At 36.5% G+C, this 19,719-nt stretch overlaps 1 protein-coding gene across 2 annotated transcripts; it reads right to left on the bottom strand.

Moving 5' to 3' along the window:
* Positions 1–3,258: 3,258 nt before the first annotated feature.
* LOC132063696 (sphingoid long-chain bases kinase 1) lies at positions 3,259–18,250 on the bottom strand. Of its 2 annotated transcripts, XM_059456376.1 has the most exons (10): positions 17,880–18,250; positions 17,677–17,776; positions 17,020–17,543; positions 16,560–16,928; positions 15,340–15,433; positions 15,193–15,230; positions 12,842–12,988; positions 9,479–9,578; positions 3,986–4,914; positions 3,259–3,691 (listed from the first exon to the last, which is right to left on the bottom strand). In XM_059456376.1, exons 3-10 carry the CDS (start codon positions 17,440–17,442, stop codon positions 3,542–3,544), a joined length of 2,250 nt encoding a protein of 749 aa, XP_059312359.1. In that variant the 5' UTR covers positions 17,443–17,543; positions 17,677–17,776; positions 17,880–18,250; the 3' UTR covers positions 3,259–3,541. The 2 variants fall into 2 exon arrangements, with proteins under 2 accessions (XP_059312359.1, XP_059312358.1); XM_059456375.1 differs by lacking the exon at positions 17,677–17,776 and having other exon boundaries at positions 17,020–17,546; positions 17,880–18,249.
* Positions 18,251–19,719: the final 1,469 nt, after the last annotated feature.

Raw genomic sequence — 19,719 nt, 5'->3', positions numbered from 1 at the left:
AAAAATATTTTTTTCAAAAATGCTTTGATACCTCAAAAGTATGGCCAAACAGGATATACAACTTCTACTGGGTTTTCTTCTTGACATAAAATAATGTTAGAAAGGACCTCCAATTTTTAGCAAATGGGTACAAAAAAAAAAAATATATCACATCTCGAATAAGCAGTTCGAAATCAGACAAGTCCAAGAGTTGTGATAAGTTGCATAATTTGGAAGATAACTATGGAAAAGATAACCTTAGGTGACATAATTGGTTAAATTATTCACATGAAGGATTAGGGGAAGGGGAAGTGCATCCAAAATGATAAATGGAATCTATGAGGCCCAATATCTCAATAAGTCATACAACTAATCCTTGAGAGTGTTTTTAAACTTACTTCCAATCTTGGAATTTAATGGTATATATATTAGTTTTTTAAAATATGATACTCTAGTAATTTATAAAGAGCTTAAGGTGTATATATAATTGGTGATAGTTTTTAATGTTAGACTAGTTGAGAAAAGTTATATTTCATATATATTGTTACTTTACAAAGGTTCAGAAGCCTTATAACGATGGACAAGTCAAGTCAAACTCAAGTGGAATTGAAGCAAAGATAAAGGTGGTTAAAATAATATCTAAAGTCATTAATAGCGAAAATAAGTATTTGTTTTATTTTATCTTTTAAATTCAAATCTTGAAAGAAAAGATATTTTTTAACCGATTTGCAGCTGGTTCTAAACAAGTAACATTTTCCAAATAAACATGATTATCTGTCTGAATATATTCTAGTATTCTAGTTAAACAATATTTAAACTTCCTCTTCTTATATTTATACAATGCACTTTTGCAGGTTAAAAAAAGAACATTTTCTTTCGACGAAAAAAATTATCTTTCTCTTCTATTCTTTCAGATATATTCTTTTTACGAAATTATCTGTTCATACCAGAAACGCCGAAGAAAAATCTTTAAAAATTACTTCGATTTTCTAGGCTTCATTGTATTATGTAAAATACATTATCAATCCCAAAAACAATCATTCAAAGTTGAACCAACTAATACTACCACCAAAGGATGTGGTGCAGCGGATGGGACTGCTCCTCCCTTAACAAGAGGTCTAGGGTTTGAACCCTTGGGTATGAAAAAATCTTTTGTAGGGAGCGCTTTCCTGCCGAATGGGTCCTACATGGCGCGAATTTATAGTCGACCCTACGCGCGGTGGACACCGGTGGGAAAAAAAAAAAAAACCAACTAATACTTTCTTCGCACCTCAAAGTCTAAATACTACTAGTAGGCAGGGGGAGCTACCCTTGCCCAAGGTAGCAAACCAAAAAAAAACTCATACTGGAATTTTGGTTTATAGGTCACTACCTCAAAGTTAGCTAAATTGCAAAACTGTATGTAAGTTCGCGTGTTCAAACACAAAACACCCCTTAATATGATTCTTGGCTCCGCCACTGCTACAGTGTTCACGGAAAACCAAATGAAAAATTGACACTTTTTGGTTTTATTTTGGTTTTCAATATTAAAAACCGACAAAATATGGTTTGCTTTTGTTTTTAAACAAAAAATAGCCCAAAAAAAATTGGACAAGGGTGTATTTGGACCGAAAGTATAACGTGGAGTATATCTTTCTATTTTTGATAGGACAGGGTATATTTGACCCTTTTCCGTAGAGAAATTCGTGGGATTGTTTGTTCAGAGATTGCTCAATAAAATCACAGATTCCATAATTTAAGCTAACGACGGGCATGAGATTTCTTCCCTTTGTCTAAATATTATACTGTTTACAAGTTTATGACTATATTTTGTCAAGGGCTAAATTAACACATACTATCTTATAGTTATAGGGCTGCTAGTTATGTTTTTTTAACCACGGCTAAGGAAGCCCTAGCCAACCCCATGCTCTTCTATACATAAACCATAAAACAAATTTACCAGTTTTATAATAGCATAGCATATTTCAAAATGGCTGCATTGTCCTTCGATGGGTGGTTACGAAACCAGAAGTGTGTTATCTGTCTTGACCATATGCAAATGCTTCGTTATGTGATTTTCCCTTCGTGCAACCTAAAGCACGTCATCCACAGGGATTGCTTCTTACAAAATACCAATCAAGAAAGTTGCTCTGGTTGTCGCGAGCAAGTCACCCACTATATCCCGTTGCTCTACAGGTGTATTCCAGAGCCAGATTTAACTAATGTGCGGATTGATTTGCCTCCTGATAGGAAAGATCCAGGCAAGGAGTGGTCGGTTTTCGGCACACATTCGGGGTGTTGTGAAAACCCTCCTATGGATGGTAATGTGTTGGGTGTCATTGAGTTGCTTCCATGCAACCATGTAACCCATTTAAGATGTTACCTGCAGTTGAAATTAGCAGATAGCTCCAATGATAGAAACGCTGAACCTATTAATTGTCCAATATGTAATGAAAGATAATATCTGTGCATCATCGGTTTGGTTTTACATAGGATTACTATACTAGGAAGGAATGGAAGGACCCTTTTTAATTTAGTAGCAATTTTGTTGCTTGTGTTTTGAAATTTTCACTAGGTAATTTTCGTAATGAATTTCCAAGTCTTTGTTTGCTTGGATAGTTTCAATTACTATACGGTATTCAGTGCCTAGCTAACTAAACATAACGAATTCTTATATTCAAAACTGGCCTTGGACTGATCTATATATGTGATTAGAGACCGTTGGGTGGTCACATACGTTCTGAACCTTGATCCTGTTACTGTCTTGACCCTGTAAATATTGATATCTGACATATTGTTCGATACTAGTTATGAATCAATTTCAAATGAAGGAATTCTTAATTCACTGAATTTGTTTGCCACAAAGTTATGCTGTAGTAGCCTCTTGATTTCTCTTATGAATGAGATGTGAGAGGATCCTTCCTTTTTTCCTTTCATATTTAAAAATGTGGTTTAGAGGAATGCACGTGAAGAGACACTAGTAAATAGAAACTTGCAACCTTTTTGCCGAACTGACATCTTTCAACCTTACAACATTTTAAAATATAATCTCTTTTAATTCAACAGTTATTTTCCGAAACTTACCACGTCAACCAAAGTGGCCTTGCATGACCACAAGAAAAAGAAAATAAAAACGAAGAAGCTCAACAAATTATTGAACAAGGCCAAGAGAACAACTCATAATTGCTAGAAGCACACCCCTCTCCCTAAGGCCTTTTTCTTTTTCTTTTTTGTTTTTGTTTCCTTTCCCGGTGGTGCTAGGGTTTATGTGGCGAAGAAGGGGAGAGAGGAGAAACTGTCAGATAAATAAAAATTTCTTTCCTCAACAATCACAAACCAATAATTTACACGCTTTGTCAAACTAGTACAAGGAACATGGCTAATATTCATACCAAGCCAACTCAAAAGGCAAATAATACAAGTTACGGCAAAGGGTACACATTAATACTATATAAGGTGACATATAATTTGAAAAATTTAAGCAACATTGACAAAATTTACAAGGACCTCAATGACAAATAAAGAGCTGAATGCTGTAGCCGGAAGGCGGAGACCTATTGAAGATATACAGGGACCGCATCAATCACTTGCAATTACCTGGGGCGCGACCAATAAGCCTGCACTGTTCTGGAAGCAAGGACGAAATCACTTGCTCGTTTACTGGGAAAAGTTCACCATCAATACCACAGCTACTGTTAGAGTGCTTCCCGGGCTTAACCTTTACTGCTTTAACCTGCATTTCATAGAAACAAAGCTTAATTTGATTTCAGTGAGCACCAACCAACAAAACCGCATTAAAGTTTATAAACCAGATTTTCTCAACAACAAAAAAAAAAGGTCAAGCTCTAAAGTGATACTGTAAGTTTCTTGGGGCAGTTTATCTTTGCAAAGTAGATTGATGTTTTGAAAATATCCATACAGTAATGGCCTCCGTGCAAAAAGGGAATTCTGTATTAATGCTCTTAAAAACTCTCTGCCTTCGAGGAACAAATGTGTAAAAGCATCTAAAAGACATTTGCTGCTTTACCTTGACATATTCAACGTATGGGAGGGAAAGGTGCCGGCCCATTTGCAGAAGCAAGAAGAACCTTATAAGCTTCAGTCTTCCACTTCCATGGACCAACAACAGATCTAACGTGTTATCATCAGGCTCTGCTTTTGGGGCCACAACCTGTGAACTTAAGCTTTGAACAGTTCTGCATGAATGATTGCATGCCAGGACACCAAGAAATTGACCTTTGGTAGTCACCCATTCTTCAGCAGGCTTCTGGACAATATCCTTCCGCACAGCATCTTCAGTGTCATCTGCTGGTCCAGGCAATTCAATAGGATTTTCCATATTCCAATGAGGTTCTGTGTCCCATCTTGGTTCTGTATCCCAAATTGGGCCAGGGTCCGACATTGTTGATGAGATATCCTCTTTATCATTTGTAGTTGTATTTGCCCAAGAAGATCTAGTGGGGTCATTTGCAGCAGTCAACCCCGTCCATCCTTTATCTGTTTTTGATTTGGACCTAGTCCTGGGCCAATTCGGGGTTACTGAATGTGGAACTTGAGGATGGATAACTTCCGGTTCAGAAGTTGTGTTGCCAGTCCGTCCAGCAGACAAACGCTTAGATTTTGCATCAATGGCTCGCACATATTCTGATGGCTCAGTGCTACTACATGTAGTATCCAAGTCTGCTCCAGACATTCTACTCGGGGTCATTATTGAATCAATACTTGATAAGCTAGAGGGTCTGGGAAGCCCTTCCTTGCTTGACCTTCTCATAATGTCTGTATACAATTCAGACATATCAATGACCGAAGCTTTTCCTTCTCCAGTTGCTTCTTTCAGTGCTGGAAGATATTCCACTTCAAAACTGTACTTTGGTAAGCACATGAATTTGAGGAAACCAGCAACAAAGTAGCGTAATGGACCAAACCGCTTCTGGTATTTCTCGGATAGTTCCAACACTACAATAGATAATTGAAGTAAGCTATCTGAAAATATATGCAATTCAGATAAAAATATTATACGGTTACAAAATATCCATGTGAAAGACTAGTGATACTGCTACAGCAATGGAAAGTAGAAATTCATACACACAAGCCAACCCTTTATTTATTTTTCCTTTTTTATAACCGAGAAATCCTCAAGGGCTAGTGGCGCACGGTTAGGCCTGCCCCTTTACCCCTTATCCACTTAACTACCAGGCTTTTGTTTGCAAAATGCTTCGAACCTGTGACATGCACCTAACCCACACATTACGCGTTGCGCTCTCACCACTAGACCAAAGCCCAGGGGCCAACATGCCAACCTTTTCAATCACCAGACCAACCAACTACATTCTCAAAATTACTTGATCTTAAATCCTTGCTGTCATCACAATTTGCACAACAGCTATAACAAACAAACCATGCACACTTTAGAGCTATTCTCCAGTATTTTAGTTGGCATCAAGAGGTGCAGACTACCATTCATAAGCAATGTCATGCTGGATATCCCAAGTTGCACATATGCATCTTAGATAAGGAAAAAAAAAATCACGTGCTGAGAAACATAAATTTGGACTGCGCAAGCATTAAAAAGCTTCAAGGCAATAGCCTCCACTAGCATTTTTGCATTCGGAATCGAATTTTATAATGCCAATTCTCTAGGCAAAAATAATAAGCATACTGATGATACAAGCTGGCGGAATATGACAAAGCAGACCCAGGTAAAATAGTGTCAAATGCTACCTCTAGAGTTACTAAGTCAACTTGTAGCATTTCTTTTTTTGATAACGGGTGTCCGGGCCAGCTTGGGCGCACCTCGATTAATTCCACGGGATAACCGCCACCTCCCACCAGCAATAGGTACCAGGTAACTCTGTCCACCAAGGCTAGAATAGATTGGAAGAAATCACTTAGTGTTTTTGTCTCTACTGGGATTTGAACCTAAGACCTCACGGTTCTCAACCCACTTCATTGACCACTAGGCCACACCCTTGGGTGCAACTTTTAGCACTTGAACCCCATAAGGTTTCTAACAATGGAAGTAAACCGGGAATGTAACCCCTAAAATCTAATCACTAACCAGAGCCTTGTTTGATGAAGACAAACCCAAAGCTTGATGAATGAAATTTTCCTTTGCAAATTTTATTTGTAGGAAGTAGAAGAGATAAAAGAGGAGCACAACACCTTGCTTATTATGTTACACGACCCAATTTCCCTCCTAGTTACACGTAAACCTTCCATTTCAACACAATCAACAGACTATCCGCGAACTATTACCGCTAATTTGTCCTATACCCTAATACAACCCAAAGTACTCCCATACCCTAGACCTCCATGGTCCCGGCAGTCACAATCATTACATCAGGTGGGTTCCAAGGATCTAATGGTCCAAGATGCAGGAACCATGTCGGTCCAAGACCATGGGAGAAATGCTACAATACAACCCACATTAGTCTTTAGGACTAACCCATTGCTCCACAAGAAGTAACCATAAGCCATATAGAATCCGTGAAGGACACGTTGTTAGAAACGTGTTCAAATAAGGGGTGCAACATCTCTTATTCTATAAGTTTGCTTGACTGATTTTCAATCTGTACCTAAGATAAGAAAGGAAGTTGGTCCAAGACCATGGGATAAATGCTCCAATATAACCCATATCTGCTACCACCAAAGTATCCCACCGTGATCTTTACGACTAACTCATTGCCCTAATGAAGCAAACATGAGATTGGTTAGAAGCTGGATCGTGGTCAACTAAGGGGTGGAAAATCTCCTATACTAAATGTTTGCTAGATCGAGTTTCAATCTGTACTTAAGAAAGAAAGGAACACCAACATCAACTCTACAGGTTCACTGCAACTCTGGATCTATTTCCTGGACAGGTTTCAGTCTAACTTGAAGATGACAGAACTGTAACTCTTAGGCTAACACAGTTGCATCCCCCAAATTCCCAAAAGATACCCTAACATCCAACTTCATATCCTAGTTGACATTGTGTCCATATCCTCTTTCCTTGCAATAGCACCTAGCACTACAAAGCACCCCAAAAGGGGAATGGATGTTAGTTTGGATTTAATACCATCCTATTTGCTTTTCACTATATTTTTGCTATAGTAGCATCAGACCTATACCTATTTTTATTGAGAGAAAAGCACACAACAGTGGACCAACCAACCGCACACCAGATTTAAGGCTAACGACATTGTATCCTCTAAAATTTTAGAAAGTTAACATCAAATCCAACTCTATGTGCAATAGCACACAGCACTGAACAAGGCCCCCAAGAGGGGCATGGACGTTAAGAACTTCGGATTCAATGTCATCTTTGTTTTCACTATACTTTTAGGCTTAGCAGCATCAGACCCATACATAATTTCATGAGCAGAAGGCACATAAATCTGGACCACGCAACCGCCACCCACCCAAAAAAAGCACCACAAAAGGCAGCATCTAATGTCTAGTAACATCGCAACTTGAGAAGTGCAATAGGTATGTTTCCAACACCTGGAGTTCGTATAATTGTGAAACTTGAGAAAGTATCTCCAAAAATTCAAAACCTCTAGGTGGCTTAACTATATCTATTTCTTTCTTATCTTTATAGTAAATGTAAATAGGGGTAGCAAAAATTTGCAACACAACAGTGTTGTTGAAAGTCGCCGCTTCATCGAAGAAGCGACGGGAGGGGATATCATTTCATGGGCGAAAGTCATGTACTGCAGAGGAATGTGTGTTTTAGACAATGACGCGCAAAGTGATCCTAACAAGGGGCTGATTATTTTGAATCTCAACTTTGAAGAATTATATTAATATCAGCATTATTTTATATTGGAAATGAAATTAGTTACTTTAGTAGAAGTTTGAACTTTATAGTGCTAAATTAATTATGTTTGGTGTTTTTATAATTCTCATAGATTGTGTGCTTCACTTCGAAAACGCACATGCTTCACTTCTTGATTTTCACTTCCCACGGACTTCGTCACTTTTTCTCGCTCTTCGTTTGCAAAACTCCTACAGCACAATTGTGCCAGCATACTTTCCCAGTGCTGTATCCTAAAGCTTAATCTTCAGATAAGGAATGAATGTTAAAACCATTTGGGAAAGATAACCTCTTAATGGGCATTAATCACAATGCACAATCATGGTGAGTAATGTAAAGAGGGAGGAGCAGAAAGGCAAGAGATGGGAAATGCCGAAATGTATAAATGATAAGATAGGAAAGACTCAGCAGGTGTCTAGCTTCACTATTATGGATCCAAACAAGGAGCCTTATCTCAAGATATGCACCAATTACCAGCCAGCAAATTTTGAACTTTTTTTATAAAGATATTTAGAACCTACGGAAACAGAGACATCAAAAACAAAGATAATCGATACTTGTCTGCAACAAAATTTTGTTCCACAAAGCAACCAATAAATTAAGTAAAAAAACCTCATCTGTTTTTGCAGCAATATCATGCTGGAGAAGAGGAAAGTGTCAATAAGACTCACTGTTTTAAGATAGGAAAAAGATTCCAACTTAAAGTAATGTTTTACTATGTGTAGCAAAACTATGGGGTGATAATCTTTTTATTTATCTTCTGTTACAGCACAGTTTAATATTTCAAAGAGGATACCCTCCCAAAGGCACCTCACAAGATCCACTAATGACTGACGAGATAGTTCTGGTTCTATCTGAGAAGAATTTGAGGGCAAGACCTATAATAATTGTGCAGTTGAAACTTCTCCATAGCCTACATGATACATGTCAGCTTGTCAAGCGACAAGTTATGAAGCACATACACAAAATACATGCATTCTTTTTGGTGATAGTCAGACACCAATGCTCTTACAACATCAATCCTGTTAGTTGCGTCCCAAATTTTCCCTCAAGTTTTGCACCATCTCTTTAAGATGGAACAGGAATCCCGCAGTTGGAAGGCCAAAAGGAGGAATTATATTTATCAATTATTCCCCAATTCATAATTTTGGAGAAAAATTATATTAGAGAAGGTAGATATTATGCATCATATATGTAATAACAATAAATTAAACAATTAAAAGAATTCATTAGGAGATAGAAAGCTCGATAGACAAAACTCAAAAAAGAAAAAACAGTTGCCTTGAGTCTTAAGCAAACACATAACTTGAGGTGCTTTCACGTAACCAAATGCTAATATCGATAGACTTCCTTCTTCGAGTAATCCTAGTAAACTTTGTCATCTGGGACAATTTCTGTGATAATGGTAAATTATAATTTTTTGATACATATTTATTAATAGTTTTTTATTAGAGATTTCAGACTATAAATGAAAGATCAAATATCAATAATCATGTTCTAGGATTTACCAATAGAAAAAAATCACGTTCTAGGTGATGCATCCCCTAATTATCCAATAATATTTCCTCTTTCGCGTCTGACTCCTTATCTTACCCTACTCAAGTATCTGCATTCGAGTAGGTAACAACCACAAAGTGTTCATATGACATGAATAATTTAAATAACAAAAGTTATTGTGGAGCATAACATTAATAACTACTAGGAAATAAAAGATAAACAAATTACCATCGCTTACAAAGCCGAAGTAGGTGACAGTCGTTCCAAAGTGAATTCTACCACTTTGAACCCACTCAACAGCAAATACATCTGTAGGTGTAAGCCCTCCCTGAAAACAAAAAATCGACCCTACATATGAGGAATAGATGACCTAGCAACAGTAATGAAATATTTCAAACAATAATTCACAAGTTTCGCTTGTGAAATCAATGCCTCTGAGTGATAGCATTGAGGAGGGTCTTTCTTAACCAACAGCAAAAAGAAAAGAAGGTATTATAGAATAGAAAGAATACATTCAGAAACCGAGAATATAAAATAGGGAAAAGGGTCAAAAATATCCCTCTACTTTGGGAAAAGGGCTAAAAATATCCTCCAAACTAATTTTAGGTCAAAAATACCCCTCGCGTCATCAAAGTTTTCACATATACCCCTGTCTTAATGGAAATTCCCAAATCCGTGAAGATAATTTGGTTTCATTTTTTAAACCCGCTCCATTATTTAAACCCGACCCAACTAAATAAAAACCTACGATCCTACAATCCCCTTTAAACATGTAGGCCAGGGTGAAAAAATGTGATCGTAGGATCATAGGTTTTTATATAGTTGGGTCGGATTTAAATAATGGAGTGAGTTTAAAAAATGAAACCGGATTATCTTCGCGGATTTGGGAATTTCCGTTACGACAGGGGTATATGTAAAAACTTTGATGTGTGAGGGGTATTTTTGGCCCAAAATTAGTTTGGAGGATATTTTTAGCCCTTTTCCCAAAGTAGAGGGGTATTTTTGACCCTTTTCCCTATAAAATAATAGAGAACTGAGAAGATAAAACGATAAACCTGAGGAACACTATGGATCTAGAGCAGACGAATAGAACCAGTCTTCTAAAAGAAACTGCCTGACCAAATAAAGGCTGTCCTTAGCTTTGAGAAAGGTTCTTATTGTCATAAAGTAATAATTTTATTGATTATGGGAATTTTTCGTGGAACAAGTGGTACAAAGAAAGTAGAGAATCTAAGCAAAAGTGTGATTCTCTACCAATAGCATCCAATCATCTATGCTACATGGATTCCCATAAGCAGTGTTTCTGAAAGCGCGAAGCAGGAAAAAGCGACAAGGCCCCGTTTCAGCGCAATTTTTAGGAAAGACCAAAATAAACCTTGCACAATAAAATTAAGAGAAAAGACATCATTTAACCCTTGAACTTGGCACAGAAAACTCGGTTTAGCAACCTAAACTTAACTTGTATTTATTTACCCCCCCTTAACAACTTTCATCCCAATTATTTACCACCCTCGGCTGACGTGGCAAAAAAAAAAGTAAAAAAAAAAATTAAGAGAGTGAAAAGGTGGGCCCGCTGATATATATATAGATATATATTATTATATAATTAAAAATAAAATAAAAATAATATATAATTAAAAAATAATTAATTATTTTTTTTCTCTCCACCCACCCCACCCCCACCCCACAGCCCCCGCCCCTCTTCTTCACCCCACAACCCCCCCCCGATCTTCTTCACCCTTCATTTTTTATTTTCTCTTTCTTCTTCTTTCTCCTCATCCTACCATAACCACCCATAACAACAACACCCACATCTTTAACCCACACACTCACACCCACCACCACCACCATCACCCCACCAAATTTCATCCCATTCCTTCTCAAAATCATCCATAATCATTATTTGATAATTTTATTTTTTGAAAAAAAAAATCAAAATCAAGAAACCAAAAAATGGTAAGAAAAGAATGATGAGAATATATAGAGAAAGAGGAATTGGTGGTGGTGGGGGCGGGGCTGTGGGTGGGGTGGGGGTTGTGAAAGATTGTGGCTGCGGGTGGGGGGGTTGTGAAGAAGACGAAATGGTGGGGGGGGCTGTGGGGGCGGGGCTGTGGCTGCGGGGGTGGGGGTTGTGAAGAAGAAGATGGTGGTGGTTATGGAATAATGATTATGGAAGAAATGGAAAACAAAAATCAAAATCAAGAAACCAAAAAATGGTAATAATAATAATAATAGCCAACAATAACAACCAAAATAATCAATTTGGACGATTTGAAAAGAAATGGGATGAAATTTGGTGGGGTGATGGTGGGTGTTGTTCCATGGGTGTTTATGGTAGGATGAGGAGAAAGAAGAAGGAAGAGAAAAACAAAAAATGAAGGGTTGGTAATTTTTTTAGTATTGATTATTTTGCTTGGCCGGCGGCGGTGCGGCGGCGGCAGGTGGCGGCGGTGGCAGGTGTGGCGGCAGCGGGGGCGGGGGGTGGTGTTGAGGAGAAAGAAGAAGAAAGAGAGAAGGAGGAAACAAGAAGAAAGAGAAAAAATAATAAAAGAAAAACAAAAAATGAAGGGTTAGTCATTTTTGACATGGCAACGACGTGGCAATGACGTGGCGCGAGTGTAATGCACCTCCCATTGTGAGAGTGGTATTATTTTCTTAGGGTGGTAAATAATTGGGATGAAAGTTGTTAAGGGGTAAATAAATACAAGTTAAGTTTAGTTGCTAAACCTTGCCAAGTTCAAAATGATGTCTTTTCTCTAAAATTAATAAACCTTGCAATGTCTTTTGGTAGAAGGCATGGTCCATTGTATGCCAAACAAATTCAAAGCAGTGCTCAATAACTCAGTACTTGACTGTAGTCTTTGTGAAGTTTTTACTTACTTCCTAAACTTCCAATTATACTAATTTCACCCTTAATTCCAAGATACAGATGGTCACAAATCCATCACCACTTTCAACACAAGTTTGCAACTGAAAACGAACAGTAGCATGGGACTTAAACCTTTTTTTTTTTTTTTGGTAAGGTAAAAGCTAAGTAACAAGCAAAACTTAGTAGTGCTTCCATTTGATGTTCATAACATCTTCCATGCATTATCACTGTAAATGAACGCCAACAATAAACGTTGAGACTCAGTCTTATACCTCTTCTTGTGATATCTACCTTTTCCAAAGAGACAAAAGATGGGACTTAAAACCTGTTTTTTTGATAAGTTAAAAGTTAAGCAACTAGCAAAATTTAGTAGTACTTCATCTGAATCAGAGTTCTCTTTTCTTTTTTGGAGAAAGGTAACAGTATTATATATGTAGCACAGAGAATGCAAATAAAGTTCTATCAAATACTTTCTTTAGAAAATGTTAATACCATTTTCTTTTCTTGTTCCATTTTCTACTTTGTCACTCTAATTACTTTAAATTCATTCTTCATATATGGAACTTCTTTCAACAAATATCCTTCTTGTTATTTAATGAACAACATTTATTCTTAATGTTATTCCAGACAACAAATAATGAAGATCTATAAAACAGGAGTCTATCCACCAAGTTGAAATCTATAATGAGCATGAAGACGTATTGAAGAAAGATGAAACATACCTTGACAATTGCTATGGCAGCGGAAACTGGATCTCTAACTCCAAGCACAGTCCAGACCAAAGAATTATCAGAACCAGCAGGAATGATTCCAATTGGAATCGAAATTGCTTCTTTCTGGTTGTCCCTACTGAGTAGCCCATTTAAAACCTGAACCAGAAAAGCTACATTAAGCAAGTTCAACTTATTTGTCTGGGCGAGGCAAAATTAACTAATTCTGAGTCACATGTTTCAAATATCAACCAACAGCTATTGGTACAGTTCACTTTTTGGTTCAGAATGACCAAGTTAACATTCAGAAATTTCAAGAAACAATAGTACAAGTCATCTTATTATAATAAACAGTGTCAAGAAACAATTTTAAGACTCATATTAAGACCATAGCTCAACAAATGTGCAAATTCTATTTTAACACAATCAAAAACTACATATAGGGTGACTAAGAAGCTCAAGAAACTAAAAAATAAAAAGAGCCTGAGTGTAACAAAAGGAAAACTAGAAAAGAGATTGCAAGAGGCAGGAAAGGGGTCTGTTGGTTTTGTAGCCCATTTTCAGATTTGTTTTAGTATTATGTCTTTTTTACTAGAGATCTTTATTTTTACTCTATTTTTTATCAGGTTAAAGTATTTCATTTATAAACATGGCCAAACAATTGGCCGTATACAAGGGGTATACCAAAAAGTAAAGAAACTACAAAAGGACATGATTCTCTACAAAGGCACCCATTCCTCTATACAACAAGGGATTTTATGGGTGCACCGAAAGAAAATAAGTGACCGGAGGCTGCTCCTCAACTGGGTAAAACTCGACTCTAACCCCTTAAAAGTTCTCCTATTTCTCTCTTTCCAAACAACCCAAATCATTGCAAGAGGAACCATGTTCCAAGCTCTACGTCTGCTCCTCCTTCTCCCGCTCTTCCAACAGAACATCAAATCTTTCAATCTTTGGCATTACCCATGAAGTTCCAAACCACCGAAACATGTCCCACCATAACCTCATGGTAAACTCACACGTCCTCGCCCGTCTCCTTGCACATGTAGCACCAACTGACAAAGACAACCTTCCGCTTCCTAAGATTTTCTGCCGTCAAGATCAACCCTCTAGCAGCAAGCCAAGGGAAAAACACACTTTCCTCGGCACCTGAAGTATCCAAATTGCATCACAAGGAAATGCATCCTCCTCCCTAACCAAAAGTCTCTCATAGAAAGATTTAACAGAAAAAACTCCGTTATTCACCAAAAATTAACTCTCCTCCCATTTCCTACCTTGAATGAGGTATTTTCACTAAAATCATCCCATCCCTTCAATATATTCCTCCATAAACCGCACCCGAAAGGCATATTGACATCTCTAGTTCTCCACTCCCCTTCCTTTTCCCCATATTATCAATTATCAACCCCCCCCCCCCCCCCCCCACCCCCAAAAAAAAAAAGCTTGTACCTGCATCCCAAATCTCCAAAGCCTGTTGCCCAGTAGCGCTTTGTTAAATTATTTTTACTCATAAGAGATCTTTCCAGGGTAATTTTCCTCTATTCAAATTGTGAAGGGCTGGCAGGAAAGCTAATGGAAGGTATAAAAACAAAAAGAATCTAGGACACTCATCAATGATCAAACTGTATATATTTTGGTGCATCAATGATGCTCCAGCATTTTAACGATGATTGGTCAGATGCCATGGAGAGAAGCCCCTTTATATAGGCTTTGTTCACTCTATACTCAAGGATCTTCTCCCTTTTGTCAATGACAATTACTTGCTTGGGTAAAATAAAGAAGTGAAAATCCGCTGGAGAGGCCTCAGAGAGTGATTACTTTTGCTGACTTTCAAAAATTAAGGGTCAGCCTTTCATGTTCTCTAACCTTTTTGTGTAGCCTTTAACAAGATTGTCCCCTTAGGTGAAACTGCAATACCCAATACATACAGTCCCCGTACTTCATAAACGAAGCACTATCTTAATAGGAAAGCATCCACCCATAATTGACAGACCTTACAGTTTGTTTTACAGGGTATGGGAAATTTCCAAAAGGTCAATGGTTGTACTAAATCTCAAAGAAGCCAGCCGTCAAAGATCTTAATCACTCCATACAAGCAATGTGGAACACTTCCATAAAGTATGTGCCTATCCTAAAGAAGAAAGAAGTGATATTAAAGAAAATATAGCAAATCAAGTAACTCTGTGCACACATAAACTACGCCACGCTAACTCACTCAATCTAGTGCTACTCAAAAAAAACTTTATGAGCCTAGTAACTGACTTATTGATGAAAGAAACTAGACCCATTGAGCTATATAAGCAGACATGCAGTGATACACACTTGTCACTTGTGAAGTTTGAGAAAGAGAGACCATAACTAACCTCATTCACTATTCCATCGCCTCCAACACATATAATACCTGAACATTTTGCAAATCAGAGAATATAAGAAAAAACAATGATGAAGATGATCCAAGACATCTAATAAGACTGAACAACAGAAAAGCCAGATAGCATTGAAAGAAATACCATCAGGACATGTGCTGAAGTCAACCGTGCTTGCAAGTTTCTTGGCATGACCTGCAGATGTGGTTTTGACTACTTCCAACTTAAAGCCAGCAAGCTGTTAATTCAATAGAAACAGGCCTAAAACTTGAGTCAACAAGAACAAACAAGGATATCCAGTCTGAGATGATTTGGCTTGATTCAGAGAACAGCCAAAAAGAAATTCTGAAAAATGAGAATCTCAAGGATGCACAACAGAAGGCATACGTGACAGAAACAGAACTTTCTCAACCTGCACCTTATGAAATCAATAGGTAATATCCACAATTGGCTCCCACGACAAATTAAACATGAAAAGCTAAAACCAGGAAGTATCAGAAGAGAATCCTCCAATACTTACAGGAATAATAAGAGCAATTTAGACTACGTATTTTATGGCGCTTATTCTGAAGGAAAAAAAAAGTTAGCTTGAACGCTAAAGACTTGAGACCTATAAATCCAGCAAAAACCATCTAGAAGATTTTTGTAACGCTGCTTCTCTTTGGACATACTAAAGCATCAATTGCGAACGAGTTAGTTGATTCCACGTAAAAAAAAAAAAAAAAAAAGGAATCAAAACTTGGAAAAGGCATATGATTTTGTAAATTGAGGCTCTGCACTTCATAATTGAGAACATATGATTTGTGAAGAAATATTTGAAGACAATTATCAAGAAAAATAGTTATTCTGATGACAGCATTCGCATACATTTATCTTTTTTTTGGATTAGTAAAAATTGTATTTATTTTTCTCAGACATCTCGTAAGTTTTGCCAACCCCAATTAACTTGGGATGAGGGGTAGTTGTTACATATTAGTTGTATTTTGCGAGTTTTGACAGTTGGGGACGGGAGAAAATATAAAAGACATGTGGACAAGCAAAGGAGCAACTATATAATTGGATAAACACAAGAAAGCAAAGAATAATGACCATAAGTAATGTAGGGAGACAAATCAGATAGCCTGCATATCGCATTGAGCAAGCACCCCTTTCTAGTAGCAAGGATGGTTGGTGCTAAGAGAAAATGCTATCAGAGAAATGATTTATCTCATTTACATCCAACAACGGCAATCCTAGACAATTGCAACCACTATAATATTATTATGCATTTAGCTTTACCTTTTCAAAAAAAATATTTTCGTGCAATTAGAGGTGCAAAAAAAATTTGCAGATAGACAACAACAGATTACAGTTCTAGTGCATACCTTGAATATAGGTTCAACCTTGCGATGGAATACTTTACTTGAACGACCACGGCCAGACCTTGGGTTTAAAATGACGAGCATTTTAGGAGGATTTTTACATCGTACATATGACTCAGGAGGAAATTCATTAGTAGCCACATCAGAAGCCTGCTTCTTTGATGAAGCCAGAGGATGAGCCAATAAATTCACATAACACTGTTGATCTGCAAATGCATTTACCCATTGAAGTGCTTCCTCGGATGAAGAAGCTAAGAAGCGAAAGTCCTTCTGACTTCTTCGAGTTTTTTGAAAACAAGAAAGAGCACCAGAACCTCTTCTCAGGGGATATGAATGGATGGTGAAATGCCGGAGTCCAGGACAGTATGATACCTGTGGTACGTGTAGAACCTACTGCTTAGCAAAACTCAAACGGAAGTGATATAAATTCTGTCAAAACCCATAATCCCTTAAAGAACCTTACCGAAATAACATCTTCTAGACGCAGCATACCAGAACCCCAAACCATAGCCTTGCTGGTAAGTTTGGCTTCAACAGCATCCTTGTTAGTAACCTCCTTTGAGGCTTCTAACTCTGCATTTTTAATTGCCTTTCCCTTGTCCAAAACCAGCTTTCCAGAAAATACGTCATATCCGAGCAGGTCAGATTTCTCATCCCCTATGTCAATCCTATGCTCCACATTTTTCTCTTTCTTAGGATCATTATTACTCACACTAAGTTCTCCACGCGTCAAATTCCTTCCTTTGCTTCGTTTTTCAGGGAAAACAACAGGAGATGAATGCTGCCCTGCTGCTGTAATCTGGGAACACAAACCGAGACGTCGAAGAGACTGCTGAGTTGTAACTCTCAAAGAATTATTTTTAACAAGATTCCCACTCTTCTGCATATTTCTGCTCGCCGAGCAAAAGAGAGAGAATACAATTGAACTATAACGAGTTGCTATAGTGCTAAGTGTATCAAGATCCACAAAAATAGCTAATTCAGAGGCTCCTGCATCATGATAATTTAAAATTGGTAAATACATTTTTTTTAAAATCACTAAACTATTACATAATTCAGAGCAAAACAATGCAAACCACACTCTCCAGATCAGAATAAGCAAAATTGTCAAGCCATAAACTAACTGGAATCTCTCAACAACAAAAACTGCATATTTACAAAAGCATTCACTAAATCACATGAAAATGCAAGCAACACACCACTCTCCAGATCAAAACTACCTAAATTGATCCCAAAAAATAGAAAATTATTTACCAAACCGGTTAAAATTGACGAAAACACGGACTCAAACAACAAAACAAAAAGGAAAAAAAGAATACCGACCTGATTTCTAGGGTTTTTGAGGTCAAAAATCAACGGTCCAAATCGGAATCCTCAATTGAAAATCTCATCGGAGAAAATGCGTTTTATAGTCGGAGAGATGACCCGACCCGATAATATTCACTTGGACTTGTTTGGGGAGAAGGAGGAAAATACAGAGAAATGAGAAATGCTTTTTCCGTCCACTTTCTCTCATCTACCAAACACACCACCAAATAAAAAAGAAGGAATTCCTTCTCTCTTCCATAATAATGCTACTAAAAGTATATTTCTTTCTAATTTTAATGGATCTACTTTAGTTCTTTAGCTTTAGGACATGGGAAATTATAATTTGCCAATTGTCCTTGTTTTCGAGATAAAGTAATATTTTATGTTTCGATTGAATATCTTAATTTGGTTTTGCGCTGATTATTAGGTATATCCGTATATGAACGAGTAGTTTAATAGGTGTATTATGTGAGGTCAAGCGTTTCTTTTTAATGGAGTACTAATTTTTGGGGAGAAGAGAATATATAAAATTTTAAGAATATAACGTGGAAATAATATATTTTGAAATTTTCCTTTTTCAAAAATGTTTGAAAATGTGACATTATTTGAAAAAAAAAATGGACATTTAGTTTTTTAAGATAGAAAGTAATAACATATTTACATAGTGCTAAAAGTATTTCTTCTAGTGTGGGATGATATAGTTTGTTAATTTTAGTGGATCTACTTTAGTTCTTTAGCTTTGGGACATGGAAATTATAATTTGCCAAATGCCCTTGTTTTTGAGTTGAAGTAATATGTTATGTTGCAATTAAATATCTTAATTTGATTTTGTGCTGAGTATTAGGTATATGAACGAGTAGTTTAGTAGGTGTATTATGTGAGGTCAGGCGATTCTTTTTAATGGATTACTAATTTTTTGGGGAGAAAGGAATATTTAAAAAAAAAATAGAATATAACAAGGAAATAATATATTTTGAAATTTTCCATATTGAAAAATGTTTGAAAATGTGACATTATTTGAAGAAAAAAAATTGGACATTTAGTTTTTTAAGATAGAAAGTACTAACATATATGCATAGTGCTAAAAGGATTTCTTCTAGTGTGAGATGATATAATTTGTTAATTTTAATGGATCTACTTTAGTTCTTTAGCTTTAGGACATGGGAAATTATAATTTGCTAATTGCCCTTGTTTTGGATTGAGGTAATATTTTATGTTTCAATTGAATATCTTAATGTGGTTTTGTGCTGAGTATTAGGTATATAGAAGAGTAGTTCGTAGGTATGTTATGTGAGGTCAAACGTTTATCTTTAATGGAGTGCTAATTTTTGGGAGAGAAGAGAAAATTTTGAAAATATAACGGGGAAATAAGATATTTTAAAAATTTCCTTTCTAAAAGTGTGACATTATTTGACAAAAACTAAAAGAAAATATGGACATTAATTCATTTTTCAGAAAGTACTAACGTATTTACATGACGGCAAAAGAAGCAACATATTCACTTGCGCGCATAGGAAGATTATGTAAAATTGAATGAGTTATGAAAGAAAAACTTTAAAATATTTTTTGGTTAAAATTGTGAACTAATATTCGCTCTTTACAAAATTTAAATGTTGATTTGGTGTAAAATATTGGTAGATTAAAAAATTGTACGATTTTTTTTTTTTAAAAAAAAACAGTATAAAATATTTCAAAATTTAACTTGAATAATTAGATAAATTTATATTCTTGAGTCTTTGAAAGTAGAATAAAATTATTGACGGAATACTGTCAACATGTTGAACATTTCATATTCATAAAATAAAAAGATTTTTTTTTTTTAATAAACAATAAATATAGATGCATGTATGTAACT

Source organism: Lycium ferocissimum, chromosome 7 (assembly GCF_029784015.1).
Source record: "Lycium ferocissimum isolate CSIRO_LF1 chromosome 7, AGI_CSIRO_Lferr_CH_V1, whole genome shotgun sequence".
NCBI classification, from domain to species: domain Eukaryota; kingdom Viridiplantae; phylum Streptophyta; class Magnoliopsida; order Solanales; family Solanaceae; genus Lycium; species Lycium ferocissimum.
Note: the sequence above shows the minus strand (reverse complement) of the source record. Positions and strands in the feature narration are given on the sequence as shown.

Bases quoted from the DNA above. Each gene is read 5' to 3' on its own strand.
- LOC132063696 (XM_059456376.1), bottom strand. From the start codon at position 17,442: ATGCAGAAGAGTGGGAATCTTGTTAAAAATAATTCTTTGAGAGTTACA. The intron at 4,915-9,478 runs GTAATTTGTTTA...TATCTATTGTAG, and splicing joins CTTCGGCTTTGTAAGCGATG to TGTTGGAACTATCCGAGAAA. The intron at 3,692-3,985 runs GTAAAGCAGCAA...TATGAAATGCAG, and splicing joins CATACGTTGAATATGTCAAG to GTTAAAGCAGTAAAGGTTAA.